General features: G+C 43.0%; 1 protein-coding gene across 1 annotated transcript in view; it reads left to right on the plus strand.

The window, feature by feature from the left end:
* The window catches only part of LOC100443599 (zinc finger protein 257), a 247528-nt gene that overhangs the window by 174383 nt on the left and 59652 nt on the right, over window positions 1-13493 (plus strand). The window contains 2 exon segments of the mRNA XM_024237296.3: window positions 2377-2500; window positions 3177-3220. Of these exon segments, the coding sequence (XP_024093064.3) occupies window positions 2377-2500; window positions 3177-3220 (168 nt within the window).

Here is a 13493-nt window from a genome sequence, read left to right on the forward strand (position 1 = left end):
AGGTAGAGCTGAGGATAATCAAAAGAGTCACATAACCCAGGGGCTGGGCCCAGCTATATGTCACAACTACCCTAGGTGAAAGTCAATGGTATGAGAGAAGAGTCACATCACATAGGTACTGGGCCAAGCAATATGTCACAATCCCCGCTTAGGAAGGTCTCAGGAAAAGAGACGAGTCACATTATCTGGGTGATGGGCACAGGAACATATCACAATTACCCTGGACAGAAGTGTTACATCACCTGTGTGTGAGGTCCAGTGATAAGCCACTCTTCCTTTTGTGCACAGGGTCCAAACAAAAGATGAAAGTCACATCACCTAGGTGCTGGGCTTACAGAATTGTCTCAATCCCTCCTATGGTCAAAGCCAATTTAAGAGACAAGAATTACATTAGCTGCTCTGCCTATGGAGCAGCCATTTTTTGTTTGTTTCTTTCTTTACTTCTCTAATAAACTTGCTTTCATTTTACTGCATGGGCTCACCCTGACTTCTTGGGGTCTGGATTAAAAGCCCTTTTCAGTAACAGCTTTCTGGAAAACTATAAAGGGACTATACTGAGGAGAAAACTGAACCAAAGGAAATAAACTGCAGCACCAATTAGCCAATTTTGGGTAACTAGTGGGGTACATTCTATCAGGGTAAAAAATGGGATTGGGTTAGAGGCCCAACATAGAAGCATTACAGTCTCTCCTAAGACATACTGGGTTAAAGACCTCTCTTAATAAAAAGCTTGAGGACCCAGTTATGAAAGTTCAAGTCCTTTCTAAGATTTAAGGGGTTGGCCGGGCACAGTGGCTCATGTCTGTAATCCCAGCACTTTGGGAGGCTGAAGCAGGTGGATCACCTGAGGTCAGAAGTTCGAGACCAGCCTGACCAACATGGAGCAAACCTATCTCTACTAAAAATACAAAAACTAGCTGGGTGTGGTGACACATGCCTGCAATCCTAGCTACTCAGGAGGCTGAGGTGGGAGAATCACTTGAACACCGGAGGCGGAGGTAGCGGTTAGCCAAGATCGTGCCATTGCACTCCAGCCTGGGCAACAAGAGGGAAACTCTGGCTCAAAAAAAAAAAAAAAATTTAGGGGGTTAGAGGCCCCTCTCAGTAATGTCACTCTTGGTTAAAAAATTGATGAGGCAGGCCAGGCACAGTGGCTCATGCCTGTAATCCCAGCTACTCAGGAGGCTGAGACAGGAGAATGTCTTGAACCCAGGAGGCAGAGGTTCTAGTGAGCCAATATCGTGCCACTGCACTTTTTAGATTAATTTTCCCTGTGCTCTTTGCTGACAGTTTTGTGTGACACGATTAGGCATGTACAGGATCATAAGACATGGGGAGCTTCTATTCTCCTCAAAAGGGGAAACTTTAGGTATATCTCCTAATGCTATCCCTCCCCCTTCTCCCCACCCCACAACAGGTCCCAGTGTGTGATGTTCCCCTTCCTGTGTCCAAGTGTTCTCATTGCTCAGTTCCCACCTATGAGTGAGAACATGCGGTGCTTGGTTTTTTGCCCTTGTGATAGTTTGCTGAGAATGATGGTTTCCAGTTTCATCCGTGTCCCTACAAAGGAAATGAACTCATCATTTTTTATGGCTGCATAGTATTCCATGGTGTATATGTGCCACATTTTCTTAATCCAGTCTATCATTGTTGGACATTTGGGTTGGTTCCAAGTCTTTGCTATTGTGAGTAGTGCTGCAATAAACATACATGTGCATGTGTCTTTATAGCAGCATGGTTTATATTCCTTTGGGTATATACCCAGTAATGGGATGGCTGGGTCAAATGGTATTTCTAGTTCTAGATCCCTAAAGAATCACCACAGTCTTCCACAATGGTTGAACTAGTTTACAGTCCCACCAACAGTGTAAAACTGTTCCTATTTCTCCACATTCTTTCCAGCACCTGTTGTTTCCTGACTTTTTAATGATCATATGTAACAAATCTGCAAGTTGCACACATGTACCCTAGAACTTAAAGTATAATAAATACATATATATATATTTTAAAAAGGGGGAAACTTGAGAGCTAATGAAATTGCTGGAAAAGATACCTTCATGACTGAGAAGTCGCCACCTGAATTTCTCAGTGTCTCTGCAATGGGTGGGTTTTTCACTGGCGTCCCTGATCTCCTCCCTTTCCCCAACCTGCCTCAGGCAATGCTTTTCTTTCCTTCTCTCCTCTTTCTTTCTTATCTTTTCTGTTATTCAGTGCAACTATCCTTTGTTTTTTTGTTTGTTAGTTTGTTTTGAGATGGAGTTCTGCTGTTGTTATCAGGGCTGGAGTGCAATGGCGCATTCTTGGCTCACCGCAAACTCCGCCTCCCAAGTTCAAGTGATTCTCCTGCCTCAGCCTCCCGAATAGCTGGGATTACAGGAATTTGCCACCATGCCTGGCTAATTTTTGTACTTTTAGTAGAGACAGGGTTTCACCATGTTGGCCAGGCTGGTCTCGAACTCCTGACCTCAAGTGATCTGCCCACCTTGGCCTCCCAAAGTGCTGGGATTACAGGCATGAGCCACCGCACCCAGCCATGTGTGATATTTACATATGAAAGAGTTCTGATTAATTGGCTTAAAAATAATAAATGCTTAAGTCTAATTTTTTTTCAGAAAAGGAACAGATGTAATGCCTTTTATCTCATGTGACATAAGTAATCTTCGGGAAATAAAAGCAGCTTTACATGCAAGATGTGTAAGAAAAGTAGAATGTGCTTTTAAATGATCATAAGATGGCATAAAAATGTTATTTTTTTTTTTGGCCTAGTTTAGAGGGCTAAAGAGTTGTTTTAAGTTAGGATTGAGATGAAGGTTTGAGCAAGTTTTGGAAGTTTTGTAAAAATTCATCTTGTAAAAAAATTCTGTGTGAACATGTTGGCTAAAGTTAAAGAGATATTATTCAGGTTTTTTTGTTTTTTGGTTTTTGTTTTTTGTTTTTGAGACAGAGTTTCATTCTTGTTGCCCAAGCTGGAGTGCAGTGGTGCAATCTCGGCTCACCGCAACCTCCACCTCCCAGGTTCAAGTAATTCTCCTGCCTCAGCCTCCCTAGTAGCTGGGATTAGAGGCATGTGCCACCATGCCTGGCTAATTTTGTGTTTTTAGTAGAGACGGGGTTTCTCCATGTTAGTCAGGCTGGTCTCAAGCTTCCGACCAATGGTGATCTGTCTGCCTCGGCCTCCCAAAGTGTTGGGATTACAGGCATGAGCCACAATGCCCAGCCTGTATTCAGTTTTTTAAAATAAATTAAACATTGGAATATAAGTACAACAGGTTTGTTTTTTGTTTTTTGTTTTTTGTTTTTAAAGCACAGATCTGTTCCTTAACAAAAATTGCAGTTATTAAAGGTTTATGAAAATCTTGCCTTATGGTCAAACTGATTAAGATTGGATAGATTTGTAGATAAGATTTTATTAAAAACTTGTTTTGGCCAGGTGCAGTGGCTCACACCTGTAATCCTAGCACTTCAGGAGCCAAGGAGGGAGGATCACTTGAGGTCAGGAGTTTGAGACCAGCCTGAATAACATGGTGAAACCCGTCTCTACTAAAAATACAAAAATTAGCCAAGTGTGGTTGCGCATGCCGGTAACCCCAAATACTAGGGAGGCTGAGGCAGGAGAACTGCTTGAGCCCAGGAGGCAGAGGTTTCGGTGAGCCAAGATCATGCTGCTGCACTCCAGCCTGGGTGACAAGAGTGAAACTCCATCTCAAAAAAAAAAAAAAACTGGGTTTGACATCAATAGTACACTAATTTAAACGTGAAATGTAGGCTTTCTCTTTTAAACAAGATTTTTATATTACATTTTGAAAAATGAAAAATTTTTGTCTGCCTTTTGAAGAAACTACAAGAAAAAAAAACACAGGAGACAAATAGTTTGGAAAGCTAAGTCTTTCCTCTATCAAAAAGGAAAGGTTTTTGCCTTTTTAATAATCTTTAAGAAGGCAAGTTTTTTTTTTTATTATTTTTGAGATAAAGTCTCACTCTGTTGCCCAGGCTGGATTGCAGTGGCGTGATTACCTCACTCCAACCTCCACCTCCCAGGTTCAGGTGACTCTCATGCCTCAGCCTCCTGAGTACCCAAGATTATAGGAACACATTACCATGCCCACCTGTTTTTTGTTTTGTTTTGTTTTGTTTTGTTTTTGGTCATTGTTTGTTTTTCAGACAGAGATGGCTTCTGAATTTGTCTACACAGTCCCTGTGCAGGGTTCCTACCCATGGTAAGTAAGGAATGTCATTTCTTTTTTTTTTAGACAGAGTTTCCTTCTATCACCCAGCCTGGGGTACAACGGTGTGATTTCAACTCACTGCAACCTCTGCTTCCCAGGTTCAAGTGATCCTCCTGCCTCAACTGCCTGAGTAACTGAGACTACAGGTGAATGCTACCACACCCAGCTAATATTAGTATTTCATGTAAAGATGGGTTTTCACCATGTTGAGCAGGCTCATCTCAAACTCCTGACCTCAGGTGATCCACTCACCTTGGCCTCCCACAGTGCTGGGATTACAAGTGTAAGCCACCATGCCTGGCCAGGAATGTCTCTTTCTGACAGAACCAGGAGCCTGAAGTTATCCTGGGACCCCAAGAAGAGAGACATTCAACCAACTCGTAGGTATTTGATGGTACAAACCCATGGCTGGGCTTGGCTTTTAAAAGTCTTTTCTGATATTCCTTTAATGGAATATAGTTACATCAAAGCCAATTTTAAAAACCTATGTGAAAAATAATTATTTTTGCTGCACTTTATACAAATAATCAGGCCAACTCTAAGACTAAAGCTTTTTATGCAAGTAAATCAGTTTTACCATGATTTGTCTTTAGTAGAAATGGAAGACTGGAGAGAGAAAAAAATTATGTTTCAAGAACTATGGTACATCTGTTATTAGACATTAGTCTCATTTGTTGCTTTTGAGTATTTTCCCTGCTATTTAGACTAATTCTGCTTATTCCTGTGAACACACCAGTGATCTCTGACTTCAGCTCTAAAGAAACAAGAGAGATGGGTAACATAAAAATCCAGAGCAGGGGCCAGGCGCGGTGGCTCATGCCTGTAATCCCAGCACTTTGGGAAGCTGAGGCGGGTGGATCACAAGGTCAGGAGTTCGAGACCAGCCTGGCCAACATGGTGAAACTGTGTCTCTACTAAAAATACAAAAATTAGCCGGGCATGGTGGCACATGCCTGTAATCCCAGCTACTCAGGAGGCTAAGGCAGGAGAATCACTTGAACCCGGGAGGCGGAGTTGCAGTGAGCCAAGATTGCACCACTGCACTCTAGCCTGGCCAACAGAGCGAGACTCCATCTCAAAAAAAAAAAAAAATCCGGATCAGTATTCTAATTCTGAACACATATTGGAATCAGGTAGCAAACCCATATCAGCTTCTTCCCAACATTTGCCCTTATTTAGTTTACTTGGGATAATTTTACTTATTTTGCTTTACTGTTGTGGATTATATTGTTGTTGTGCTCTTTGTGTAGAAATGCAGGATAAGCTTGCTCAATGTTTTCTTAAATAGAACACTTAATTTTGCAGATATCATCTTTTGTTAAGAACTCAAGAGTTATAAATGGCCCTTGTCATACTGATGCTTTCTCACCTGGCCGGGCATGGTGGCTCTCGCCTGTAATCCTAGCACTTTGGGAGGCCAAGGCAGGTGGATCGCCTGAGGTCAGGAGTTCAAGACCAGCTTGGCCAACATGGTGAAACCCTGTCTCTACTAAAAATACAAAATTAGCCAGGCATGGTTGTGGGTACCTATAATCCCAACTTCTCATGAAGCTGAGGCAAGAGAATCGCTTGAGCCTGGGAGGTGGAACCTGCAGTGAGCTGAGATCGTGCCACTGCATTCCAGCCTAGGCAACAGAGTGAGACTTTGTCTCAAAAAAAAAAAAAAAAGAAAGAAAGAAAAGACAAGAAAAAGAAAAAGAAGAGTCAAATAGGTGCTGGGCCCAGAGATACTTCATAACTCCTCATTGGGCACAGCCGAAACAGTGGAAAAATTCACATAACCTAGGTGCTGGGAACAGCAGTATGTCCCAATGCCCCTTGAAAGAGGAGTGAGCCAGAGAGTAACATCACCGTGTGAAGGACCAAAAGGTATGTGACAATGCCTTCTGTAGGCAGAGGACAGGGTGGAGGATTACATCACCTTCATGTTGGACTCAGCAATATGTCACAATGGCCCATGTGGGCAAAACACAGGCAGGAGAGTCACATAACCTAAGTGCGAGGAGCCACAATATGTCAAAGTTGTCTCTATGGGCAGATCCAAGACATTGACTAAGTGCTGGGTGCAGCAAGATGTCACTACCCAGTCTGTGGGCTGAGCACAGGCAGGAGCATAAAATTGCTCAAGTGCTAGGCTGAGGTATATGTCACAATCACAGCTGCAGGAAGGTCCAGAGATGAGATTAAGCATCCTGAACATGTCTTGGTTCTAGGTATGAGAGGCACCACCTCCTGTATGTTGGATATAGGTGTATAGCCCACAATCTCAACAGTTTGCTGAATCCATCTATAAGAACCTCAATCCCTCCCACAGACTCCTTTAGTGGAGTCAAAGATTCACAGATATGCTGGATCTTGGTCTTAGAGTCACCAACCCACCTGTGAACCGAATCCATGTATGAATCAATTTTCCATCTTCAACTTTCTTTGGATGTGGGATTCAGAATCTCAACAGTCAGCTATGTTCATGTGGAAGAATGACAATATTTACTGCCAGCTGGGTATATATATGAGTGTCATAATCTCGCCTCTGTGACATGCTCTGTCAGGACACCGTTTGTATTACCTGAGGGACATTATATATATATGTGATACATATATATACAATACATGTATATTATATATATAATATATACATGTATATTATATATATAATATATACATATATTATATATGTATGATATATATGTATATATTATATATGTATGATATAATCATATATATCATACATATATATGTATGATATATACATATATTCATATATACATATATAATATATACATATATTATGTCTTATATATTATATGTATTATATATAATACATATATTATATATGTATTATATATAATACATATATTATATATGTATTATATATAATACATATATTATATATGTATTATATATAATACATATATACATATAATACAGATAATACATATATACATATATACATATAATACATATATACATATATACATATATACACACATATATATACACATATATGTATTACCTGAGGGACATTATATATATATATGATAATGTGTATATATGATAATGTATATATATGATATATATGATAATGTATATATATGATAATGTATATATATGTGGGTGTATATATACTGATTAAAGTCACAGTATGCTCTGAGACCTTTGTGCTTCTACAGACTCATGATCCTATCTGTGGCCCCAAACCCAGGAATAAGAGTCAACATCTCTCCATTGAATACATCCAAGTAGAAAGGATCTAACTTGCCAGAATTAGAAATGAGTCACCATCCCAACTGTAGCTGGATGTTCACATATGATGGTCACAATCCAAACTGTGGGCTGTGTCAATGTGTGAAAGTCAGGACCTCTCCAATGGGCTCTGTCTGTGAGGGTGACAGTCTTAATAGTTGGTGGTATGTGCATATAAGAAACACATTCTCACCTGTTTAGTGTGCCCTGTAATGATACTTTCGTACCACTCAAGGGCTTTGTATAATATGTAAAAAATAGTAGTCTTTTATGACTTAATACATAGAGAAGACCCACAATCTCTCTCATTTTCCTAAGTCTAGTTATGGGAGACAGTATCTCTTCTATTGGTTGGTTTGAGGTATAAGAGCATTTAATGAGCCTGCGAGCTGGACAAAATATATGTCACAATCCTACCTGTCAGTAGGAAGTGGGCAGCAGATTCACATCATGAAGGTTTTTGGCAAAGATATGTCACAATCTTTTCTGAGGTCAGAACCAGGCAGAAGTCATATCACCTAGGTGCTCAGCCACAGATGTATTACAATCCCCTCTTAAAGCAGAGTATAGGCAGCAGAGTCATTTCACCTGGGTGCTGAGCCCAGTGATATGTCAAAATGCTCTCTGTGGGCACAGCCTTGGCAGGAGAGACACATCATCTGATGACTGGGTCCAGCAATATATTACCACATTTTCTGTGGGCAGGATGCAGGCAAAAGAAGAGAATCACATCTCTTAGGTGATGGAGGAAGAGATATTTTACAAAGCCCCTCATGGGCAGGGCCCAGGCAGGAGCCTTCCACCCTGAAGGAATGATGCCCAGCTATATATAACAATACCCAAGATATGCAGGGCCCAGGGAAAACAGAAGAGTAGCATCACTTAAATGGTGGATTTAGTGATGTGTCAAAATCCCCCATTTTGTCAGGGCCCAAGCAGAAGAGAAGAGTCACATCACCTAGGTGATTAATGAACAGATATGTTATAATACCTCTGTAGCCAGGGCCCAAACAGATTTGCATCACAAAAGTGTTTGGTCCAGGCAGGAGAGGAAAGTCACATCACCTAGGTGTTGAGCCCAGTGACATATCACAATCTGTTCTTGGGCAGAGACCAAGAAGTAGAGGAACGTCACTTCCACTGGGTTCTAGGGCCAGCAAAATGTCACAATGCCCTCTGTGGAACGTGCTAAGGCAAAAGTATAGGCTCACATCACCTAGATGCTGGGTTCAGTGATATGCCACAATTTCACCTGTAGGACCTAGGCAGAAGGGTCAAATCACTCAGGTGCTGGGAAGAGCTGTATTGTACAATCACACATGCAAGAAGGTCTAAGAATGAGATTAACGATCCCATACATATCTGATTCAAGGTACGAGAGTCAATACCTACTGTATGTTGGGTCTAATTACACGAGTCACCATCTCAAAGGTGAACTGGATCTGTGTATTAAATCCTCAATCCCTCACATGAACTGTGTTCCCTTAGTGGAACTGTGTTCCCTTAGTGGAGTCAGAGGCTCACAGGTGTGCTGAATCTTGGTCTGAGAGTCAGCAACCCATCAGTGGACCAGATCCATGTACGTGATTCAATTTTTCAACTTTCAACTGCCTTTGGGTGTGAGGTTCAGAACCTCAAAAGTGGGCTGGGTTCATGTGGGAAAATGACAGTCTTTACTGTTGTCAGGGTGCGCACAGGGGTGTCATCATCTCACCTGTGTGCTTGGCCCTTTTAGGACACTCTCTGTACTATCCTAGGGCTTTATATGGTTTGCATGAGAGCCACAATCCAGCCTGAGATTTTCATGCTGGTATAAACCTATGATTGTATCTGTGTCTCTAAGCCCAGTTATGAGAGTTAACATCTCTCCAATTTTCTGGGTTCAGGTAAGAGAGCCCTCACTTTCCTATGAGCTGCATTTAAAAATGTTTTGCTTTCACTGGGTGCAGTGGCTCACACCTGTAATCCCAGCACTTTGGGAGGCCGAGGTGGGTGGATCACAAGGTCAGGAGATCAAGACCATCCTGGCTAACACGGTGAAACCCTGTCTCTACTAAAAATACAAAAAATTAGCCAGGCGTGGTGGCAGGCACCTGTTGTCTCAGCTACTCAGGAGGCTGAGGCAGGAGAATGGCATGTACCTGGGAGGCAGAGCTTGCAGTGAGCCGAGATAGTGCCACTGCACTCCTGCACTCCAGCCTTGGTGACAGAGCAAGACTCCATCTCAAAAAAAAAACAGTTTTGCTAACCCAAATCTGGATGGATGGTCACGTATGACAGTCACAATTCCAACTGTGGACTGCATCCATGTGTGGGATTCACAACTGCGGTCTGTCCATCTGTGAGGGTCACAGTTTTAACAGGTGCTTGGTTGTCCATACATGCAAGTCAATCTCATCTGTGTGCTGGGCTCTGTGATGACACACTGTGTACAATCCAAAGACTTTATACCATAGGTGAGAGTGTGGTAATCCCCTCTGACCTTCATAAAAATAGGAGACCTAGAATCTTACCCATTTTCCTAAGCCTAGCTATGAGAGACAGCATATCAACTGTTGTCTGGTTTAAGATATGAGAGTCGTCATCTCACCTGTAAGATGGGACATGTAACCTGTGAGTAGGTAGAGAGCAGGGGAGTCACATCACCTAAGTGCTTGGCCAGAGATTTGTAGAATATTCCCTGATAGAAGGGACCAGGCAGGAGAGGAACATCACCTGGGTGCTGAGCCCAGTGATATGTCACAATGTTCCCTGTGGGCAAGGTTCAGGCAAAAGAAACACATCATCTGGTCAGTAGGCCCAGCAATATGTTACAATCTTCTCTATAAGCAGGGTGCAGGTAGAAGAGGACAGTCACATCTCACAGGTAATAGATGCACAGATATGTCACGAGGCCTTCTGTGAGCAGGGCCCATGCATGTGCCTCCCATCCCCTATGTGTTGAGTCCAGTGATATGACACAATACCCACATATGCAGGGCCCAGGCAAAATAGGAATGTCACCTCAACTAGGTTCTGGGTCCAGTGATTCATTGAAATCCCCTTTTATTGGCAGGGCCCAGGCAGAAGAGAAGAGGCACATCACCTAGGGGATGAATGAAAAAATACATCTTAATACCCCTGTAAATAGAAACCAAGCAGAAGAGTCACATCAACTAGGTGGTGGACCCAGACATATGTCACAATACCAATGTAGGCAAGGCCCAAACATAAAAGGAGAGTCACATCTTCTAGGTGCTAGGACTAGTGATACATCAAAATCCCTCCTTGTGCAGAGTCTAAGCAGTGAAGGGGAGTCGCATCACCTAAACGCTGAGTCCAGCAATGTGTCACAATAACTACTGAGAGAAGAGTCCAAGCAGTATTGTTACATCACCTGGGTGCTGGGAAAGGAATATGTTGCAATCTTTCTTGAAAGCAAAGACTAGGCAGGAGAATCACATCACCTAGTTTCTGGGACCAGCAATATGTCACAGTGCTTCCCAGTGGACTAGGCTCAGGCTGGAGAGACACATGACCTGGTTACCAGACCCAGTCACAATCTTCCCTGAGGGCAGAGAACAGGCAGAAAAAAGACACAACCCCTACAAGATAGATGCCGAGAAATACAATAAGCCCCCTCTAGTCAGGGTCAAGATAAAAGTCTCTTATCTCCTGGGTGTTGGACCCAGTGATATGTCACAATACCAAAAATATGCAAGGCCCAGGTAAAAGAGGAGAGTCACATCACTAAGATGCTGGGTCCAGTGATAAGTCACTATTATTCTTTCTGGCAGGGACCAGGCAGAAAATGTGAGTCACATCACCTGGGTGACTAACGACATGATAGGTAATAACGTTCCTGGGGGCAGAGCCCATACAGGAGAATCAAATGACTTAGACATTGCACCCAGACACATGTCACAATAGCAATGTATGTACAGCCCAGGCAGGAGAGGAAAGTCACATAACCTAGGTGCTGTGCCCAGTGATAAATCACAGTTTCTTATTGGGCAGAGCGCAAGTGTTAGAGAAGAGTCATATCACCTAGTTGCTTGGTCTCACAATATGTAAAAATACCCCCTGAGGAGCAGGCTCAGGCAGGAGAGTCACATCACCTAGGTGATGAGCTCAGAGATATGTCACAATGCCCTCAGGTGAGTATTGCTCAGGAAGAAAAGAAAAATTACATAAACTAGGTCCAGGGCCCAGCTATATGTAACGATCACCCCAGTGGGGAGTGTCCAGGCATGACAAGAAAGTCACATCACGTAGGAGCTGGCTCAACCAATATGTAGCAATCTCCATTGTGGACAGGACTGAAAAAAAGACTGGCCACATCAGTCATCAACCATGTGATCAACTCAGAAATATGTCAAAATTATTCCTGTGAGCAAAGACCAGGCAGAAGAATTACATCATGTGTGCTGGGCTTAGTAATAAGTCACTCTCTCCTCTGTGGGCATGGTCCAGGCAAAAGAAAAAAGTCACATTACCTATGTGCTGGGCCCAGAGTTACGTCACAATCTCTTCTATGGAGAAAGCCCAGGTAAAAGAGAAGAGTCACATCAAATAGTCGATGGGCTCAGAGATATGTCACAATGCCCCTTGTTAACAGGGTCCAGGCAGAAGACTCACATCTTCTTCGTGCTGGGATCAGCAGTATTTCACAATGTTTTTTGAGAGCAGGACAAAGGAAAGAGAGTAACATGACCTTGGTGTTGGGCCCAATGATATGTCACAATGTCCCCTGTGGGCAAAACCTAGTAAAAAGAGAGGAATCACATTATCTAGATGCTGGACCTGGCAGCCTGTTTCAATACCCTCTGTAAGCAGGAACTAAGCAGGAAAGGAGAGTCACATCACCTATGTAATGGGCACAGTGATACGTCAGAATGCTCTCTGTAGGCAAGGCCTAGGCAAGAGATTTACATCACCTGGGTGTTACACTCAGGAATATGTCACAATGGCCCATGTAAGGCACAGGCAGGAGAGTCACATAACCTGGATGTTGGGTGCAGTGATATGTCACAGTGTTCCCCATGGGCAGCGCCAAGTCAGGAGAATAGATTCCCATCACCTAGGTCCTGGGTTCAGTGATGTGTCACAATCCTAACTGTGGCCTGAGCCCAGGCAGGAGAGTCAAATCACTCAAGTGCTGGACAAAGGCATATGTCACAATCACAGCTGCAGGGTGGTCCATGAATGAGATTATCAATTCTGCACATGTTCAGCAGTCACAATCTCAACTGGGGACTTTACCTCTGCATGAGAGCTTCTATCTGTCCTGCACACTGGGTCTCCTTAGTGGAGTCAAAGTCTCTTAGCTTTCAGGTATCCTGAATCTTGGTCTGAGAGTCACCAATTCATCATCCTGTTGCTGGGTCAATGTTGCAGCAGACCTGTACCCGTACAGATTCACTGCCAGTAACAGGTAACAGGTAGGAGAGAACAGTAACATCTCCTAGGTACTTGATCCAAACATGTCACAATAGCCTCTTTGGGGAGGGCCCAGATGAAAGAGTCCCATTATCTAGGTGAAGTGTTTAGAGATATGTCACAATGCTCCCTGTGGGCAGGACTCAAGAAGAAGAGAAGAGTCACATAACCTAGAAGCTGTGCCCAGCTATATGTCACAACCAGCCCAGCGGGAAAAGCCAAGGCATCAGATGAGAGTCACATCACATAGGTGCCGGGTCAAGTGATATGTCACAATCTCCTTTTGTGGACAGGACCCAGGAAGAAAAAAAAGTCTCACATCATCTAGGAGGAGAGCCCAAAAATATGTAACGATGATTCTTGTGGGCAAGAATCAAGGCAATAGAATGGAGTCACCTGTGTGTTGGACCCATGGGTAAATCATTCTTTCTTTTATAGACATGGCCGAGGGACAATTGCATCAACTAGGTGCTGCGCCCACAGAAATATTACATTCTCTCCTATGGGCAAAGAGCTGGCATAAGAAGATAATTGCTTCAAATAGTTTTGAGCTTTCAGAGATCTGTCACGATGATCTATGTGGTCAGGGACCATGCAGGAGACTCA

Source organism: Pongo abelii, chromosome 20 (assembly GCF_028885655.2).
Source record: "Pongo abelii isolate AG06213 chromosome 20, NHGRI_mPonAbe1-v2.0_pri, whole genome shotgun sequence".
Taxonomy (NCBI): Eukaryota; Metazoa; Chordata; class Mammalia; order Primates; family Hominidae; genus Pongo; species Pongo abelii.